This window comes from Halichoeres trimaculatus, unplaced genomic scaffold (genome assembly GCF_033239565.1).
Source record: "Halichoeres trimaculatus isolate MK-OKI-2021-1 unplaced genomic scaffold, fHalTri1.1 fHalTri1_scaffold_23, whole genome shotgun sequence".
Taxonomy (NCBI): Eukaryota; Metazoa; Chordata; class Actinopteri; order Labriformes; family Labridae; genus Halichoeres; species Halichoeres trimaculatus.
Window position 1 is genome coordinate 7,280,716 of NW_027437201.1, and position 16,996 is coordinate 7,297,711.

Here is a 16,996-nt window from a genome sequence, read left to right on the forward strand (position 1 = left end):
ATTGTTATCAAATATTTTACCCTGCCGCTTTGTGTCTGCTAAAATGTTGTCTTGAACAAAGGAAAGTATAGTTAAAAAGAAGATGCTCTCCATTCATTTGCTTCGATACAAATGCTGATGCAGACAAACTTAGAAAGAGTTCCCAAGAAAGTGGGTGCAAGTGCTCATGGGAAACAGAGTCTTTATCCCAGAAAAACACAAAATTTTCCAGATGGTCCTATAAAGCCCCTTTTTAGCAGCAGTTATATGTACCGGCAAAAGCATACTTAAAATCGGATTTGGCACACTTGAAACTTAATGATAACTTCATGTTATGGTGGATAAAAACTTTTTTCTACTTTTATGGTAATAATTGTTGTTGTTTTTTTGTATAATTTTTATCTATTTCACATAAAATTATTGGTTATCTTTAAACAGTCTTAAGTGAGTTAAATGTTTGACTTTAACAAACTAATGTGTAATGTAATTGCACATTTTCCTATAACAAATGTATACTGTGGGCATTTAATTGGGCTTTAAGTCTTTAAAATATAAACCGTGAACTTAAATGTAGAGGCAGTTTGAACAAAACGCATTGGGCTACACCACAGACTGTATGAAACAGGGCTCCACCAATAGGTGGATATGATAATTGGGGCTCTGCTTATGTTTTTTTTTTTTTTAAGTAGTGTCAAAAGTTCAGAGCAATTAGGACTAAATTGTGCTAAATAAGGCTCTGTGATCATTAACTGTACATCTTTGATCCGAGAAATTCAGGACACATCCAGCTTTCAAATGCCGCATTCAATAGTTTTATGGGGGCTCATTGTGTCACTGTACCTTTAAATGGAACCATCCTCCAGCACGCATGCGCAGCTTGTGTTTAGTTTTCTCCAACCTGAGGAACTGTAGTGTAGCTGCGCTAGGAAATCCGCTGCTACCAGTTCTTGTCATGTTATGAGGGCAACAGAGGAGCTTTTTCTCACTGGAATATGAGGAGACACCGCGATACAGAGCTTTGAACCAAGTCGACGTCCAAGGGTCCTTGAATTTCTACGGGAATCGACTAGTAGGAACAACAAAAGTGTTTTCTCAGTGCCCCTCAGTCGGCAGGAGTAGCCCTCCAGTTCCCACATCACCCCACATCCATGTTGACTGCGGCAGCCCTCGCACTGGGTCCAGGGCTACAAACACCACTACCCCTTTGTTCTTCCGTGGGCATGCTCTGGCTTAAGTGTAGCAGTTTATGGAAGTACCATTGCATGTTACAATGATACATCCTTGTTTGAGTCTGAAGGATTGTTTACGCGTTAAAATGGCTGCTGAAATGGCATTTGAAAGAGAGGGGTCTTGAATCAATGCAGTAACGTTACGATACCTAGCAGAGGCCAATCTGAACATAAGCTACATGGGCTACCAAATAGTGTTTTAGCGAGTTACAGTATTCAATAAGTCAGCCGCTTGTATAGCTTTAATGCTCAGCTGTTGTGTTCGGGTTTTCCAGCAAGAGGTAGGCTGAAGGGAATTCCTCCTCTACAGATCTATGCATGCGGTTAAACAAACAGCCTGTAGAAAGCACCTAGCTAACATTGAATTTCCGAGCCGTTTTGTCCAAAGCTTTATAAGCTGGCATAGCTAAGCCTTAATTTGAGTATGCATTACACACAACGAATATGCAGGACTTCTTTGTTGTAACAGAAAAAGCCTGAGTAGCTGAGGCTTTCTCCCAAAAGCAGACCTTAAGGCCCCGGTGTTTTACTCGGCTTGGTCGACCTGGAGCAGAAAAAATGGATCCTGGGGGGAAATGTAAGACGAAACTCTTTCTTTTTGGACCCAGACAAGCCACCCACATCGATCTACGGGGTATCAACAGATACTTGGTGGTCTATGTTTTGTTTTACTTTGTGGTGTTCACTCATGCATCCCCGGCGAAACCTTGCGACAAGAATTGTCTCTCTGGGAAATGTGTCAACGGATCCTGCATCTGTGACCGAGGATGGGTGGGAGATCAGTGTCAGCACTGCCAGGGGAGGTTCAAGTAAGTGGATAGGAAACACATCTTGAATATTTCATCTTTGAAAAACAGCAGACTGCTATTGATGTCACTGTCTTCAGTTCAGAAATGTGTGATCTCCCAAAACTGAAACATCAGAGACAGAGGAATACACTGGCACTCAACAGAGTGATCTGAGGGGCAAAATGGATCACAGAAGAAAAAGGAAACATTGAAATGCTTAGTGAAAAGCTGTGTTTGAATGAGGAAAGTACCCTGAGCACAGCTGTCAAACCAGAACAAATAATAGCCATACTTTCTTAGATTTCCTTAGATCTGGATGGAAGTAGCATGAAATCACATGCATTAAGATGAATCAGATGTACAACCACGAAAGCACAGCTTTATGCTAGAAAATGCAACACTTTTAGTGTTGTAAATAAGCTTGACCTATATTAGTGAATTAAAATTATTGGCCTATATTGGTGTGTCAATAATATGTTGGCAACAGCTGATCACTAGTCCAGCACTTTCTGATAAGCCTCTCATATAAACTTCTGTTTTATTGTCTGAAAAAGTAATCCAGAATTTAGTCTTTGGATGATATCAAAACAAGTTTTAACATTAATATTAGTCAGTGTTTACCTTTTTGATTCAATACCCCATAAAACAATATAGATGACAATGATAGATGTACTTTTTTATCACATCTTATCTTTATGCTTGCAAGCTTGTGTGCCTGGCTGCCGATTCAAAAATATTTTTTTACTGGAAAGAAGAAATTCTCCATCAGACAAACCTAAGAGTTTAGTTTTAGTTTATTTATTATTATTTCATCATGTCATGCACCAAAGAAGTGCCCAGCCCTCAGACTTACAAGTAGGGCTGCAGCTATCGAATATTTTAGTATTCGAGTATTCTACTGAAAATCCCATCGATTAATTGAGTAATCAGATAAAATACATTTTTGTTTAGTTAAAGAGCAGTTATTTTTCAAATGAAAAATTTTCTCTTTAAGAAATAGAATTTTTTGATACAGCATGTCAATAAGAGCACTTGCTTTGGTTGCTACAAAATTTGTAAACACACTTTGACACATTTTTTGTGCCTTGTACATCTCATCAAATGTTGCGGACCCAAATGGCACCCGTTTCGTAGAATGACCCATTAGTCTCCAAACTCCAGAAAAGAAGCTAGATTTGTTGCTAGTTGCTATGTTGTATAAGAGGTAGCTTGAGGGGTCTGAAAACTCTCTTAATATGGCCTCAGCTCTATTTGAAATACCACTCTTTGATCTTTTTAAAAATTAAACGATCCCTCGAATGATTCGAGGTACTCGATTACAAAAAATACTCTAGTAATTTTCTCCGCCTCGAGGAATCGTTTAATATTATTTAAATTCTTAAATTTGTAATTATTTTTTAAAATTAAACAATTCCTCGAGGTGGAGAAAATTACTAGAGTTTATTTTGTAATCGAGTACCTCGAATCATTCGAGGAATCGTTTCAGCTCTACTTACAAGACACTGAAATCTAATCACACTACAATCTCTTGCAACTTAGAAAACTTAGAGAAAGATCAGATACTTTCCAAAATGACTTTTCAGAATGATTTAAGCCTTACTTAAAAATCCTTTCCTTTCTGTCTCCAAAAACAGTATAACGAGCCAGTATCAGTCACCCTTTGGTGTTGAATATCATTTATGTCTCATTGACAGAAATCACTTTTATTCATTCTCTGTCAAAAATGTCAGAAAAAGAGTTTCGCTAGACCACACAAAGATATTTTTTGTTGTATTGCGTGCTGCTCAGTTTAAGAGAAAAACATTAAACATGGTTAACCTCAGGGTTTTATAATGTCTGAAATAGGTTTTTGTAATGGACTTGTTGATTGTGCAACACGTTTCTTTGGTAAAATTCTGTTCTGTATCCTCCTTATCAGTCCCTTGTCCTGCTTTATATTTTGCACAACCCAGATCTCTATTTATCTCCTCCACGTGATTTAGTTTTATGTCTTTATTGTCTCTACTGCACAATAAAAGGAAGTGATTATACCTGCAGGGTGCCTGGGAGAAAAGGAAGCCACTGAGCGCAGTTATCTTTAACAATTCACTCTGCGCACACATTGAGCAGGAGGCTTTGACATGCTCTGTTGTTTAAATTTCATTAAATTTTCTGCTGTCAACCTGCAGATAAATGTCCAACTGCCTTGTAATTAGAGCCTCATCCTGACAGAAGCGTTTAACGGCCTTTCAGCAGACCTGAGGTGCACTCTGTGGTTCAGAAATGCTTTGATGACAGTGATTACCATTATTCCTAATGTGTCTGTGGTTAAGTTTCAGTTGTCATCGAGTATGTTTTCAGATAATAAACTTACATCACCTGGAGACAAACTACTGAAATGTGAAAAATTTAGTCAAAAGACAGTATCTTTAATTTCAGACTGAGGCCCAGCACAGTGAACACAACTGGAGTGTATTTCTCTGTAGAGCAGCCTGAAAAATTCTTAATGCTTGGATGTTGGTATGATGCTTGCCCATCTCTGACTCCAGGTTAATCAACAGCTGTAACCAACACTCACCTCAAAACATAATGGATGCACTCCAAATTTAAGTATTAGAATACAGTTGGGCTGAACATTTCATTGCCTTTGCAGTACCAGTAACAGCAAAGAAATAATTTATCGCAATAAGTAATGTCAATCATTCTATATAAATAGGAAATGTTACATACATTTTTACTAGGGATGGGAGAAAAAAACGAAATTGATTAATCAGGGTGTTTTGCCGACAATATCAAAATCGTGATCCTATTTTTTTTTCAAATTCAAATTCTTTATTTCAGTTTTTGTTTATAAACTGGATTGTAAAAAATTGCGACTTTTTCCAGCAGAGGACAATATATTTCTCTCTGACTCACGTTATGTGCATTTTATGGGAAATATGGCTCCTGATATAGTTTGTACACATCAACGTCATTTAACTTTTTCACATGTTGTGGTGTTAAAGCAAACTAAAAATCGCAAAAATCATAAATATTGAAGAATTGCAATTCAGATCAAATCAGCTCCCCAAAAATCGTAATAGAATCGAATTATGAGAATAGCATATCGTCTCAGCCCTATTGATTATTCCATGTAAATAGGAAATGTTGCATACATTTTACCTTACATTGTATTATTGTATTAAGACCAATGTTTATTCTGCTTCTTCTTTTGCCTTATCGCTTTTCCTTTTTAATATATTTTTTTAACGTTGTTTTGCTTAATCAAGCTTAAAACGCTAGTACGCTAGTATGACAGTAAAGCTCTTTGAATCCTTAATAGTTTGAAGCCTGGCTATGCATCCGCAACCTTTAGATAGAGCTCAAGCTAGCTAGTGGCTACTTTCTGAATAACAGTTACAAATTTAGATGTGATTCTAATTTCCTTTTTTAAGTAATTCAGGGGACATGGTGCAAGGCATACATATGCTGCTTTCCATTTACAGCGGAACTTGCAAGCGGAGACTAGGAGTGATGTAATCTTCGAGTTAAAAGCAGTTGGAAAAACCATAACAGCGGTATTTCTGTATAGAAACATTGAATAATACTATGTAAACTGCTGATTTATTGGGACAAACACTAGTCAGAAATTCTAAAATAAAAAGAATACAATAGGAGCTTAATTCCTGTTCACCCCATAAGTCGCAATTTCCTACTGGGAACTTTCCTTTCGACTTTCCAGTTGGAAATTCTGACTTCGAGGGGCGTTCCGGTTTAAATTTCTCAGTCGGCATTCATAAAGTCTGACTTCTGAGTACAAATGCAACGCACCAGTCCCTCTACATTGATTCTTAATTCTGTTTTTGCAACGTTGAGGGACTACTTGATTACATGTCACGTGTCAAATCAATTGGAAGAAAGCGTTATAGCATGTTTGAATATGACTGATGTATCAATTGAAAAGGAAAAGAACAAGCGCAGAAATAAACTTGAGATATTAAGACACAGGTGCTGAGTCAGACAGGTGACGACCACATTTAAGGGAAGTTACACAAACTGCAACACTGTATGAGCTTGGCATTGAAATTACAAATAGAGTAGTAACGTTAATAGCACTTTCTGCAGGTGCTGGGGTTATTTTCTACTTCTGTTAAGATGCCAAACGCAAATGCTTTGACTTCACTGTTCAGTCTGATGTGATTCATAAATCTAAACCAGGATTCTGCATACATTTAACCATAATTAAGGCTAATAAATGTTAATAATACATGCCTTGTGCTGCAAACATGGATGTGAATTTTAAGCTGCATTGTAACCCTTCCTTTGCGTCTATATGAAGTCATAATCCACCCGTCATCCTCTGGTTTTAAAGTGGTCTTGTTCTGTTTTGAGGATCCAAACTGTTAGTTTCAGACAACAGGGACATAAAAGGGAATATAATTCAATCCCACTGTTACTCAGACCACCCACGGTAGACGAGTGTGTTTTTGAATCTTCAAAAGTCCGATCTAAAAGCCTCAGGGCTGCAGTCCCTCTGTGATGTTGTGAAAAAGAAAGTAAAGCCTGAATTCTATCATCTGACCGTTGTGGACCATTGAAGTATTTGCCCCTAAATGGATGCCTTAACATCTCGTCTCATTAATTTTGGTTCACTCTGGGTGTGATTGTACACTTTGGTGGGTGGGACTCTCAAAGCTCTCTCTTCTTCTAATGTAGGGCAAGTGATGAAAGTCCTTTTCTTTGATGTGGGACAGCAATGAAACTCCATTTAAAAGCCATCTATCATTTCTAGACGCATATGTGGTCTTTTTGTGGCAACAATACTTGTTAGAAATTGTTTCCAGGATCTGACTTGAAACAGAGAGTGGGCAGAGGGACAGCTGATTGAAGCGTTAGTTGCAAAGTCTGACCTTGGCTTCTTCTCTTGAGTCGGGGGAAGTGAAAGCTATTGTTGGAAACTTTGGTCAAGATTCAAAGAAGGCTGTTTACCAGGAAACTAGATCAGCTCAAAAAAATGCCACCTCTGTTGTTCAGTCAAAAAAGAAACAGCTATAACTAGAGTAGGTAGCTAGTTTGACATTTAGAAACAAGGACTTCATGTTGTCCCTTTTGTACCCCTGTTGTAACTTCACGTGTTTTGAAAAACACTTATGTCAGCCTCTGTCGAATACAGTTGTTTTAGCTGCTGTCTCTTTAAGGATCTCTGCTCCACATACCTCCTTCTCTCCAATTGGTCAGCTGTCTGGAGGCCTTTCAGTAGCTGCATTTCCATGACACTTTTTCACAAGCTAAAAGTGATATCTTTGAAGTTTTGATGAAGTACAATTGTGCCTTGACGGTGTTTCCATTTGGAGTTCTGCACAACTTGAGTAAAATAATATGTAACCTCCATCCAGATGTTGCAGTAATGATAATGAACACTTGTGTTTTTATTCACTGGTCACTGTCGGCCATGACCACGCAAACTCAAAACAGGCTCTAACAAAACATCATGAAAATCATCATCTCCAACTGACCTACTGTCTCACACACACATACACACACACACCCGCACACTTCCTCCCCTCCTTCCTGATGCACTCTGACCTGCTCTCTGCCTTCCTTTTTTGGGATCAATTGTTTTTTATTTTTAAAAAGAAGAGCATGTCATACAATAATATACAGGCATTTCTTTAAAACATAGTCCACTGTAGTCACTCCTAGTGTCTACTGTGAAACTGTGATTCCTTCTGTGCTAAGCAGGTCAAGGTAAAGATGAAAAAAGAGAGAAAAGAAAAGAAAGAAAAAAGTCTTATCAATAGTCAGTAATGGAGCCCGACCGATATGGGATTTTTGGGGCCGATGCCGATACTGATACTGGGGGCAAAAAAAAGGCGATATCCAATATATCGACCAATATCCGATATATCGACTGATATTCGATATATTGGCTGATATGTATAATAAAATCATTGATATACACAGGATATATACTGTATATAATCATGAATCATTATAATACCCATATGATTCAAGACAGAGACAGAACACTATTAAATTAAAACAAGGAACTTAAATTATAAAACTGTCAACATAAGAACTGTAGTATAAACCCATGATAAATAAGAACAAGCTGTAAACGTAATAATAAATAAATAATTAAAATTAAAAATGTAAACACACAATGAGCAACTTACACAACGTTAAAACGCAGTATTATAGTCTTACATTAGATAATGGTGGACGTGTGAATTAACAGTAGCATTTATCTCTGTTTATCTCACAAAAAAGCAACTAACACGACGTTAAAACGTCGTTCTATAGTCTTACATTAGATAATGGTGGACAGAGGGGGCGGGCACTCAGGCAGTGTGCAGCCCAACACACAGACACACAGGAGCAGGAGCGACAGAATCTCCGTGGAGCAAAAATTTTTATGATCGGCTACATTTTGGCCAATGTTGATCAATCAGTGACAGGCATAATTGGCCCGACTGATTAATCGGCGGCCGACCAATTAATCGGCGGCCGACCGATTAATCGGCGGCCGACCGATTAATCGGGGGCCGACCGATTAATCGGGGGCCGACCGATTAATCGGGGGCCAACCGATTAATCGGGGGCCAACCGATTAATCGGCCCAACCGATTAATCGGCCCAACCGATTAATCGGCCCAACCGATTAATCCGTCGGGCTCTAGTCAGTAAATAAAAATACAAATACAGATATATAGACCCACTCTCAGCCTTCCTGATGCCAAAAACATGAACATCTGCACTGAACTAGCTAACAATATATGAGTGGCACTTATTGAAACTACACAATATTTGAACTACATCAAAACACTATTGAAATACTATTGCACAATGTTAAAACTTCTGGAAAAACACCCTCATAAGAGCGTAATTTTGTAAAAAAAAAATTGACAGGTTTTCAATATTGATGTTTCCATTACCATTTTTTGATTGCAATATTTAGGTTTTGCGCGATTCTAAGTGTACAGGATGTGCAACTCAAAGTAGAGCTATGCATAGACTATTGTGTTTGAGGTCCCCCCTCCAACACATCATTAAAAAGGAAATCGTAATTCAATGACCTCATCATTTAAGGAAGTCTTGTGAAATTCTTGTGCCAATTTTTTATTCTGGACCATTTTGAGCAGCTTATAGACAGACAGGATCTCTAGGAACTATGAATAAGTAGTGGTTTCAAAATCTGCACATTTAGTCTCAACATCCAGCATTAATGCTTTATCGTCTTTACAGTCTGAAGAAACACAATGCATGCAAACTGTACAAAATCCATCAAGAAATTGATTCACTTTTTTTTTTTTTTCTAAATCACCTGTTTGTTTTCACTCTGTTTACATTCGGTGATACCTGACTGATGTGATTGTGATGTTACAGGTTGACGGAGCCCTCAGGATACCTCACAGACGGTCCAATCAACTACAAATACAAAACAAAGTGCACCTGGCTCATCGAGGGCTAGTAAGTACTTCTGTCAATGGCTGTGTTCCGTAAAAGCTGAGCACACAGGGCTAAATTTAATTACACTGTATTAACTGATCAAAGCATCCTAATCAGCTGCTCAGCATCCCCTTTGCTGCTCACACAGAATAATGTAAAGATAAATGTGTGAGCGGTGCTCTGATTACTGGATTCACTTTGCAGTTGTTCAAAGAGGGAGGTGAAATCCAAGTTCTTGTTGTTGCTTTGTTCATGAATGTTGTTCTTATTTAATGCTGATTGGCCATGATGTCTGACTTCTGCAGTGGATTCAGGGGTGTGCAGCTCATGTATGCTTCATAAAACATTGTTTTTTTTCCTCCTGCAGTCCAAATGCGGTTCTTCGGCTAAGATTTAACCACTTCGCCACAGAATGCAGTTGGGACCACATGTATGTGTACGACGGGGATTCCATATACGCTCCTCTGGTTGCTGTTTTTAGGTGAGCAACTCTAAAGTGTCCACTCATGACATATTATATTGATGCTTAATAGAATAGAAAAGAAGATACTTTATCTCCAAGAGGAAATAGGGGAATAGCTTAATGCTAGTCTGCCTTCTGGTATTCCCTCTGTTGCTGGGTTAGCACAGCTAGCTCATCCATCTTATTGGAGATAGATCTTGCGTTTCCAATGATGGATGGAAGGACAGGTGGATGTCATCGCTTCTTAGCTCACACCTGAGAACCAGCACATCATCCTCACCTCTTTCTCCTCACCTTGTGGGGAAACATCCGGCCTTGCACCAGTTAGCACTGCTACAGGGACAACACAGGAGCAAAAACTACAAAAATATCACTGAAGGCAAAACCAGTTTGGTGTCAATGACCAACAAATAAGCCAGACAAAGTAATGACCCACTCCAAATGCAAAGATAATGAAAAAGAGACAAAAAATTACAAGAAAAGAACAAAGAAGACAGAGCTGCTGGAACAGGCAGCCACAACCAACAGGACGGCCCCTAGCAACATCAACAGATCAACTAGTGTTGACCAATCACTTTGTGGCAACAGTTGGTGTGTATTGTCTTTTCTTGGCAGGGAGATTGTTACAGCAGCTTTTTTGAGTCGTGACAAAGCGTGCGAACTGAACTCCTTTTCTCTTTTCCACAGCGGTCTCATCGTGATGGAGATTCGAGGGAATGAGACGGTTCCTGAGGTTGAGACAACTTCAGGCTATGCACTACTACACTTTTTTAGCGATGCTGCCTATAACTTGACAGGATTTGAAATATTTTACTCGTAAGTATGCAGACTATACATCAAAACCCAAACAAGAAAAAGAATTAAGAGAAGGTCTGATTTTGAATGACATCAGTGTCATAATCAGGTAGCTTCCTAGATGCTATCAGTTTTGACACTGTATATGAAACTTTTATTTAAGGCTAAAGGAAATGAATATCTCAAAGACTAATACTTCCTATGAGTGCTTAGTAGCACTTTTGGACTGGTTGCATCATTAGTTGGAACACCAGCATAGTCTTGTAAAGTGTCATGCAGGAGAGCAGGGACATTATCCAGATCTACAGACTGTGATGCAGCTTCCACAAAATATTCAACTCACATTGTGTTCTTGTATGTATAAGATTATAATTAGCTAAACCAGCACGGAATTTTGGTGCATCCGTTCCCCATCTTTGCCAAACACAGGATGATCCTTCTAAATCTTCCTCTGAGTAAAACTGTCTGTGTCAGCCTGAACAGCAGATCCAGCGTTTGCTTAATGAGAGCATCATCTCCCTCCAGGATAAACTCATGTCCCAACAACTGCTCCGGCCATGGGAAATGCACACCCGGTAACTCCGCCGCCAGCAGAGTGTACTGTGAATGTGACAAGTACTGGAAAGGCGAGGCGTGTGACATCCCGTACTGCAGGAACAACTGTGGCAGCCCGGATCACGGTTACTGCGACCTCACCGGGGAGAAGTTGTGCGTCTGCAACGACAGCTGGCAAGGTGAGCGCTGCCCGAACCCAACAGGTGTTTGCTTGGCTATGACAGGCTTTAGCTTCAGTGACATGCTGTTTTTCAGTTGGTTTGATTTCATGTAGAAACCATGAAAAAAACGCTAAAATTCTTCAAGAAACAGAAAATATCATAATTATTCTGCTGATTTTGCTCAATGACTGATGGAGCATAACAAACCTTCACAATAACAGGTTGTAAAATGCTGCCACACCTCCCTTGTTTTCTTCTGTGGCCATTACAATGGAAGATAAGACAAAGAATGTTCTGGCAAACAAGTGTGAGCAGCTGTGTTGTGTTGTGTCATAATCCTGATTGGTAACATGTTGATGTGACCCGTGACAGTGCGTTATTATGAGCCTACAGCTGGAAAGAACCAGTCCTTTCTCACGTGATGAAACTTGACAGAACCATTAGCGGAGGCATGCACTTCTTCACCACAGTCTTCATCAACAGTTTCACAGTTCCACATCTCCCTGTCTGTCATTTCTGTCTAAGGAGTGGTCACATGTGTTTGTTTCAGGTTTGAGAGCGGCATGTTTTGTCTTTTAGAGTTTCACTGAGGAGGTGTGAAAATATGTGTGGGATGCTCCTGAAAGTCTTCATCCTGAAGATATTCAGCATCAGAACATGCAGTTTGAAATGGGTCACCTTCACTCTCAGAGTTTATTTTCAACACCAACCATCTGAAATATTTTTTGTTTTGTTTCATAGGCCCTGACTGTGCTCTGACTGTTCCCTCAACTGAGTCATTCTGGGTCCTACCGAGCGTCAAGCCCTTCGGCACATCGCTGGCCAGAGCTTCCCATAAGACTGTGGTGCAGGAGAAGGTCATGTGGGTGGTGGGAGGATACACTTTCAACTACAGCTCCTTCCAGATGATTCTCAAGTAAGACACTGAGGTCAAATCTTCCTCTGGCATGTGTGGTAATGGTTAGATAATCCTAACAGTTAATAGGTGAAGAGGTCAATTCCAGTTTTCACATTCAGTTCTGAAAGAGGAAGCTGGTGGTTTCTCAATACGCTTTGTGACGTAAATCCTTATTGAAAACTTGATCGGAAGTTTTTGCTGCCTGAATCTCTTGGTACAAACTGAGAAATGTGAGTTTCAAGGTTCCTTTTCATTCTTTGTGCATATCATTATTCAATTCAACTAGTTTGATTTGCTTTGATTTGATTATAGCCACCAAGGAGGTTATGTTTTTGGGAGAGTTTGTTTGTTTGTGAACAACATAACTCAAAAAGTAACCAACGCATTCTGATGAAATTTTCAGGAAATGTTCAAAATGTGATTAGGAAGAAGTGATTAAATTTTGGAGCTGATCCGGATCACCGTCTGGATCCAGGATATTTTTAAAGGAATTTTTTATCATTGTGAGATAGGCCTGTTTTCACCATATGTGTATATAACTCCACGATAAATGGTTGGATTGCTTTGCAAAACAATACAAGACAAGGTCACCATGATTTCTGACAGATGTACAAGTACGATCCAGATCCTGGCAATATTCTAGATCAGGGGTGGCCAACCTGAGGCTACATGTGGCTATTTGCCTTTCGGTGTGCGGCTCTTTGCTCCATTCATAAAAAGAAAAAATTGTGTACATGTATACTTATGAGTAGTGATCAGTTAAGTTTCAGTTTCATTTCTCTACATGTGCACCTCACAATTGCTCTTGTTGCTATCTTATTGCTCATTGCTATCTAGATAGATAGATAGATAGATAGATAGATAGATAGATAGATAGATAGATAGATAGACACAGACTCACAAAAACAATAAATCTCACTTTGAAAATCAGAAATGTATTGATTTTCATATAATGTCATTTCTTTTATGTGTGACAGGAAGTGCGGTTGTAAGACCATGTGTGTGATGTGGCTCTTTGTAGTAACAGGGTAATTTTTGTGGCTCTTGGTCTCTGACTGGTTGGCCACCCTTGTTCTAGATACTGAGATCTGGAATATGAAATATGTACTGGGTGATCATAATTTTCAACACTGCCAGAAAACAGATTATCGTACAAACCTGCAACTAACACCAAATTATAGCAGACAGTCTGCTGAAAGGGAGTATAACATTAAAGTAAGACTTAAGTGTTATATGCTTGGTAGAGGTCTGCGCTCTCTCAGTGCTTTTCTATTTAAGTTTAATTTAGTTCAATTCAAATGAAATCATGCTAAATGAGAAAGCCTTCACATTTATAGTGTTACAGTGTGTTGTTTCTGTTAAGTACATGTTTGTAGCATAGAGTCTGTCTGGCTTTAGCATTGCATCAATTTTTGTCTGAAGTCTAAGTAACGCTGACCAATCATAAGGCTTTGATAGAAACAGGAAAAACAGTTGGTATAGAGAGCAAAAGCAGGCGGAAACACACACTTCCTGTGATTACATCCCAGCTCCCATCAACTATAATGTCTGTCTTTAAGTTACCTGTGCACATGTGTGTCTTATAAACTGTTCAGGTTTTAAATGTCAATTAGCATTTAGATTTTCCCACTTCCTGGAAGAGTGTTTGAAAAGTTTTCTTCACTTCATGAGGACAAACATAGCAAGCTTGCTTCTTTATGTTTGTCCTCATATAGAGAAGAAACATTTTAATGCTCAGTGAAAAAGGAAGCTTTGGCTTTGGCACCAACAACTAGCTACACCGGAATAACTGACAAGTCGACATAAACCACGAAGTGTCGTCACTCCGAGCACTGAGAGTTGATTGGAAGAAACTCCTGGTCTTGCTTCATCTTTTTTTTTCTGCATGGAGCACTCTTGATTTATTCTTCTGTGATCTTCTGTGGTCTCTGTTGGTGTTGATGCCAAACTGTGATTCCAGAGTTAGAAAAAAAAGGAGGGAAGCTCTAAAGTACGAGCAGATATGACACAAAGAAACAAATTAGATGTTAAAAACCAGTGTTTTGGAAAAACAATGCTTCATTCTCTGCTCTAAGAACCCGTACTGTGTGGTAGTTTTTAAGTTTATCACCAGGTGTTATGACATTAAAGGAAAATGACTGTGTTTTATAACTTGCACTGTTTTTTTAACCAGATGATAAAACTGTTTATCCCTTTCTCATCTTCATACCATCTCTGTTCCTTTTCTCTGCAGCTACAACCTGGAGAGCGGCATCTGGAACACAGTTCCCATCAACAGTGGCCCTGTGCCAAGATACGGACACTCACTCGCTGCCTACCAGGTAAACACATAGATATGCTTTCACCTCTGTGGGTACCAGAAAACTTAAACACTCCACTTTTAGAAGGAAGAGCAAATAAAGTTCACCACATACAGCTTATTGAAAACTCTCGAAGAACTGTGTTTTCTGTAGAAACAGATATGATTTAATACTACTGCATGTTGTAAAAGCCTTCTAACACAGAGCCAGAGGAAATGTTTTCTCCCTCATGACTGTTTAAGAATAACATTTAGAAGAAGGCTACAGTAAGTCTGCAACATCTCTCCTTTAAGCACTCTATAAACTGTAAAGTGCGGAGATGAATGTTTTAGCACTCCCATATTTTTCCTCTCACTTTTATTACGTCTCCTCTGCATGCTTGTTTAAACACTGCTGAGCTCGGTAACAAATTTTAATCTCTTTTTCTCAGGATGATATCTTTATGTTCGGTGGGAAACTGGAGGCTGGCTGGGCCAACGTGACGGATGAGCTGTGGGCGTTTAACGTACCCAGCAGGACGTGGCAGCGGAGGAACCCTGTGGTCGGCCCGCCGGCTCAGGCGCAGATTTACGCAGTGGAGGGTCACTCAGCCCACTGCGTCCTTTTAGACGGGGGCGAGGTCGTCATGCTGGTCATCTTCGGCTACTCCCCCATCTACAGCTACATCAGCAACGTTCAGGAGTACAACCTGAGTGAGTCACTGCTTTGAGAGCCCACATCACGACATTTGAAATTTGATTTTTGTAGAGTGCTCATTGTAGAAGAGAAACACAGTTATAAAACTAGGTGTTTTGTCAGTTTTAACTCATTTCCAAAGCCTTAAAAGCCTCACTTTTTTCCATTGACTTTATAGCAACAATATTTAAATGAGAAGAATACTTCTAGAAAGATCTAGATTTGTGGAATACTTCCCAGGGGTAAAATAGGAAGTGCAGTGACACTTCTTGTATGCTTTTCATAGTAAATCTGACCCCTACTTGGTAGATGAAGACAGCCATTGGACTCTTGCATTTGAGCAATATTTCCTCTTACGCAATGTGGCTCTCATTTCTACCTCCCTTTCTCTGCGTCTCTCTTGTCCGATTTTTGCATCTTTGTTTAAATTTAACAACTTCATTTAAAATAAATAAGATTGTTTCAAGATAAGACCAACCTCTGGAACATGTCTAACACCTGAAAGCATTCAGGCACCCCTGAGGACAAAGAGGAGAAGGGTCAGATTAAGTCACTAAGTGTTCCCTGAACAGACGAGTCTTCAGACATCTCTTAGGCCCTGTTTACATAACAACATTTTGTCCCAAAACGCAGTGAAAAAAATCTGCGTTTACACGGAAACAGGGACTGAAAACACTGAAGTGAGCATGCCAGGCCTGTAGATGGCGCTGTAACTGTCTTGTCCAGAAGCTGCTTGAGGGAGATCTCCACTGAAGTAGAGTTGAGCCGATCATCTGGTGTATTGGGGAGCTAGCAGCATTCGCACTACACGGTAGTCTGCGACGATTGTAACAACAGTACTGTTGTCCTGTTGTATGCCCTTGGGTGAAGTGGAGTGTGGCATCAGTGTTTCCACTGAAAACGCCGGCTTACTGTTTGCTCGGCAAGGATGTCTGCAGTGTTTCAGAAAAATTTCCCGATGGAGGCTGTTTTTAAAAGTTTGCGATTTAGGTCGGCTAAAACACAGTTTCCATGTGAACGTGAGGGCAAAATGCAATGATACTTTTGCGTTTCATCCTAAACCATTGTCATGTAAACAGCCCCTTAAAGTAGAACAGGACTCTGTGAATCGTATAGAGTTAGGCAATTAATTCCACCATTTAGGAACAACAGAGGAGAAGAGTCTGGCTAGAGATTTGGAGCCACGCTAGGGTGGCAGCACCAGGCATCTTTCACAGGCAGAGTGTAGTGGGCAAGAAAGAGTGTAGACCTAGATGAAGGACCCCAGGAAGGCTGGAGCCGTTCTTGTCAGTGTTTGTCAGCCAGAAGAAGAGCTTTAAATTTGATTCTTTAATGCTTCAGTTGTCTTTAGATTATGGGAGGAAGGTGAAAACAAAAGCACAGGGAGAACATGTAAACACTTCGCAAAGAGGCTCTGACCCAACTAGAAGTGCAGTCTAGAAACTTCCGGCTGATAACAACAGCACTAACCACTGCACCTGTCATGTGGATCCCCAAACACCAAATTTCACAGACTTCTCTTTTAGCACTGAGAGGTAACTTTGATAAACTAAAAGTAAAAGCCCTCAAATCTGACGTGTTCCACTTAGTGACCAAAATAGCCAGAGAGAAAAGCCCAGCTTCTTAAGTATGCTTGTTTTAGCTGAAGATGTTACCCATTCAAATCCTGTCTTGAGAGATCAAGACAGAAAAATGCTTTTTAGGATTTGAAGGATGTTTTCTCCTTTGTATTAAAAAGCTTCCTCT

General features: G+C 39.6%; 1 protein-coding gene across 1 annotated transcript in view; it reads left to right on the top strand.

The window, feature by feature from the left end:
* The first annotated feature begins 871 nt into the window (after positions 1–871).
* atrnl1b (attractin-like 1b) overlaps positions 872–16,996 on the top strand; it is a 101,248-nt gene continuing 85,123 nt past the window's right edge. Inside the window, exons 1-8 of the mRNA XM_074662603.1 lie at positions 872–2,017; positions 9,341–9,424; positions 9,771–9,884; positions 10,554–10,682; positions 11,187–11,395; positions 12,119–12,293; positions 14,509–14,596; positions 15,006–15,267. Coding sequence (XP_074518704.1) covers positions 1,767–2,017; positions 9,341–9,424; positions 9,771–9,884; positions 10,554–10,682; positions 11,187–11,395; positions 12,119–12,293; positions 14,509–14,596; positions 15,006–15,267 — 1,312 coding nt within the window. The 5' untranslated portion in view covers positions 872–1,766. The remainder of the gene's footprint in view (positions 2,018–9,340; positions 9,425–9,770; positions 9,885–10,553; positions 10,683–11,186; positions 11,396–12,118; positions 12,294–14,508; positions 14,597–15,005; positions 15,268–16,996) is intronic.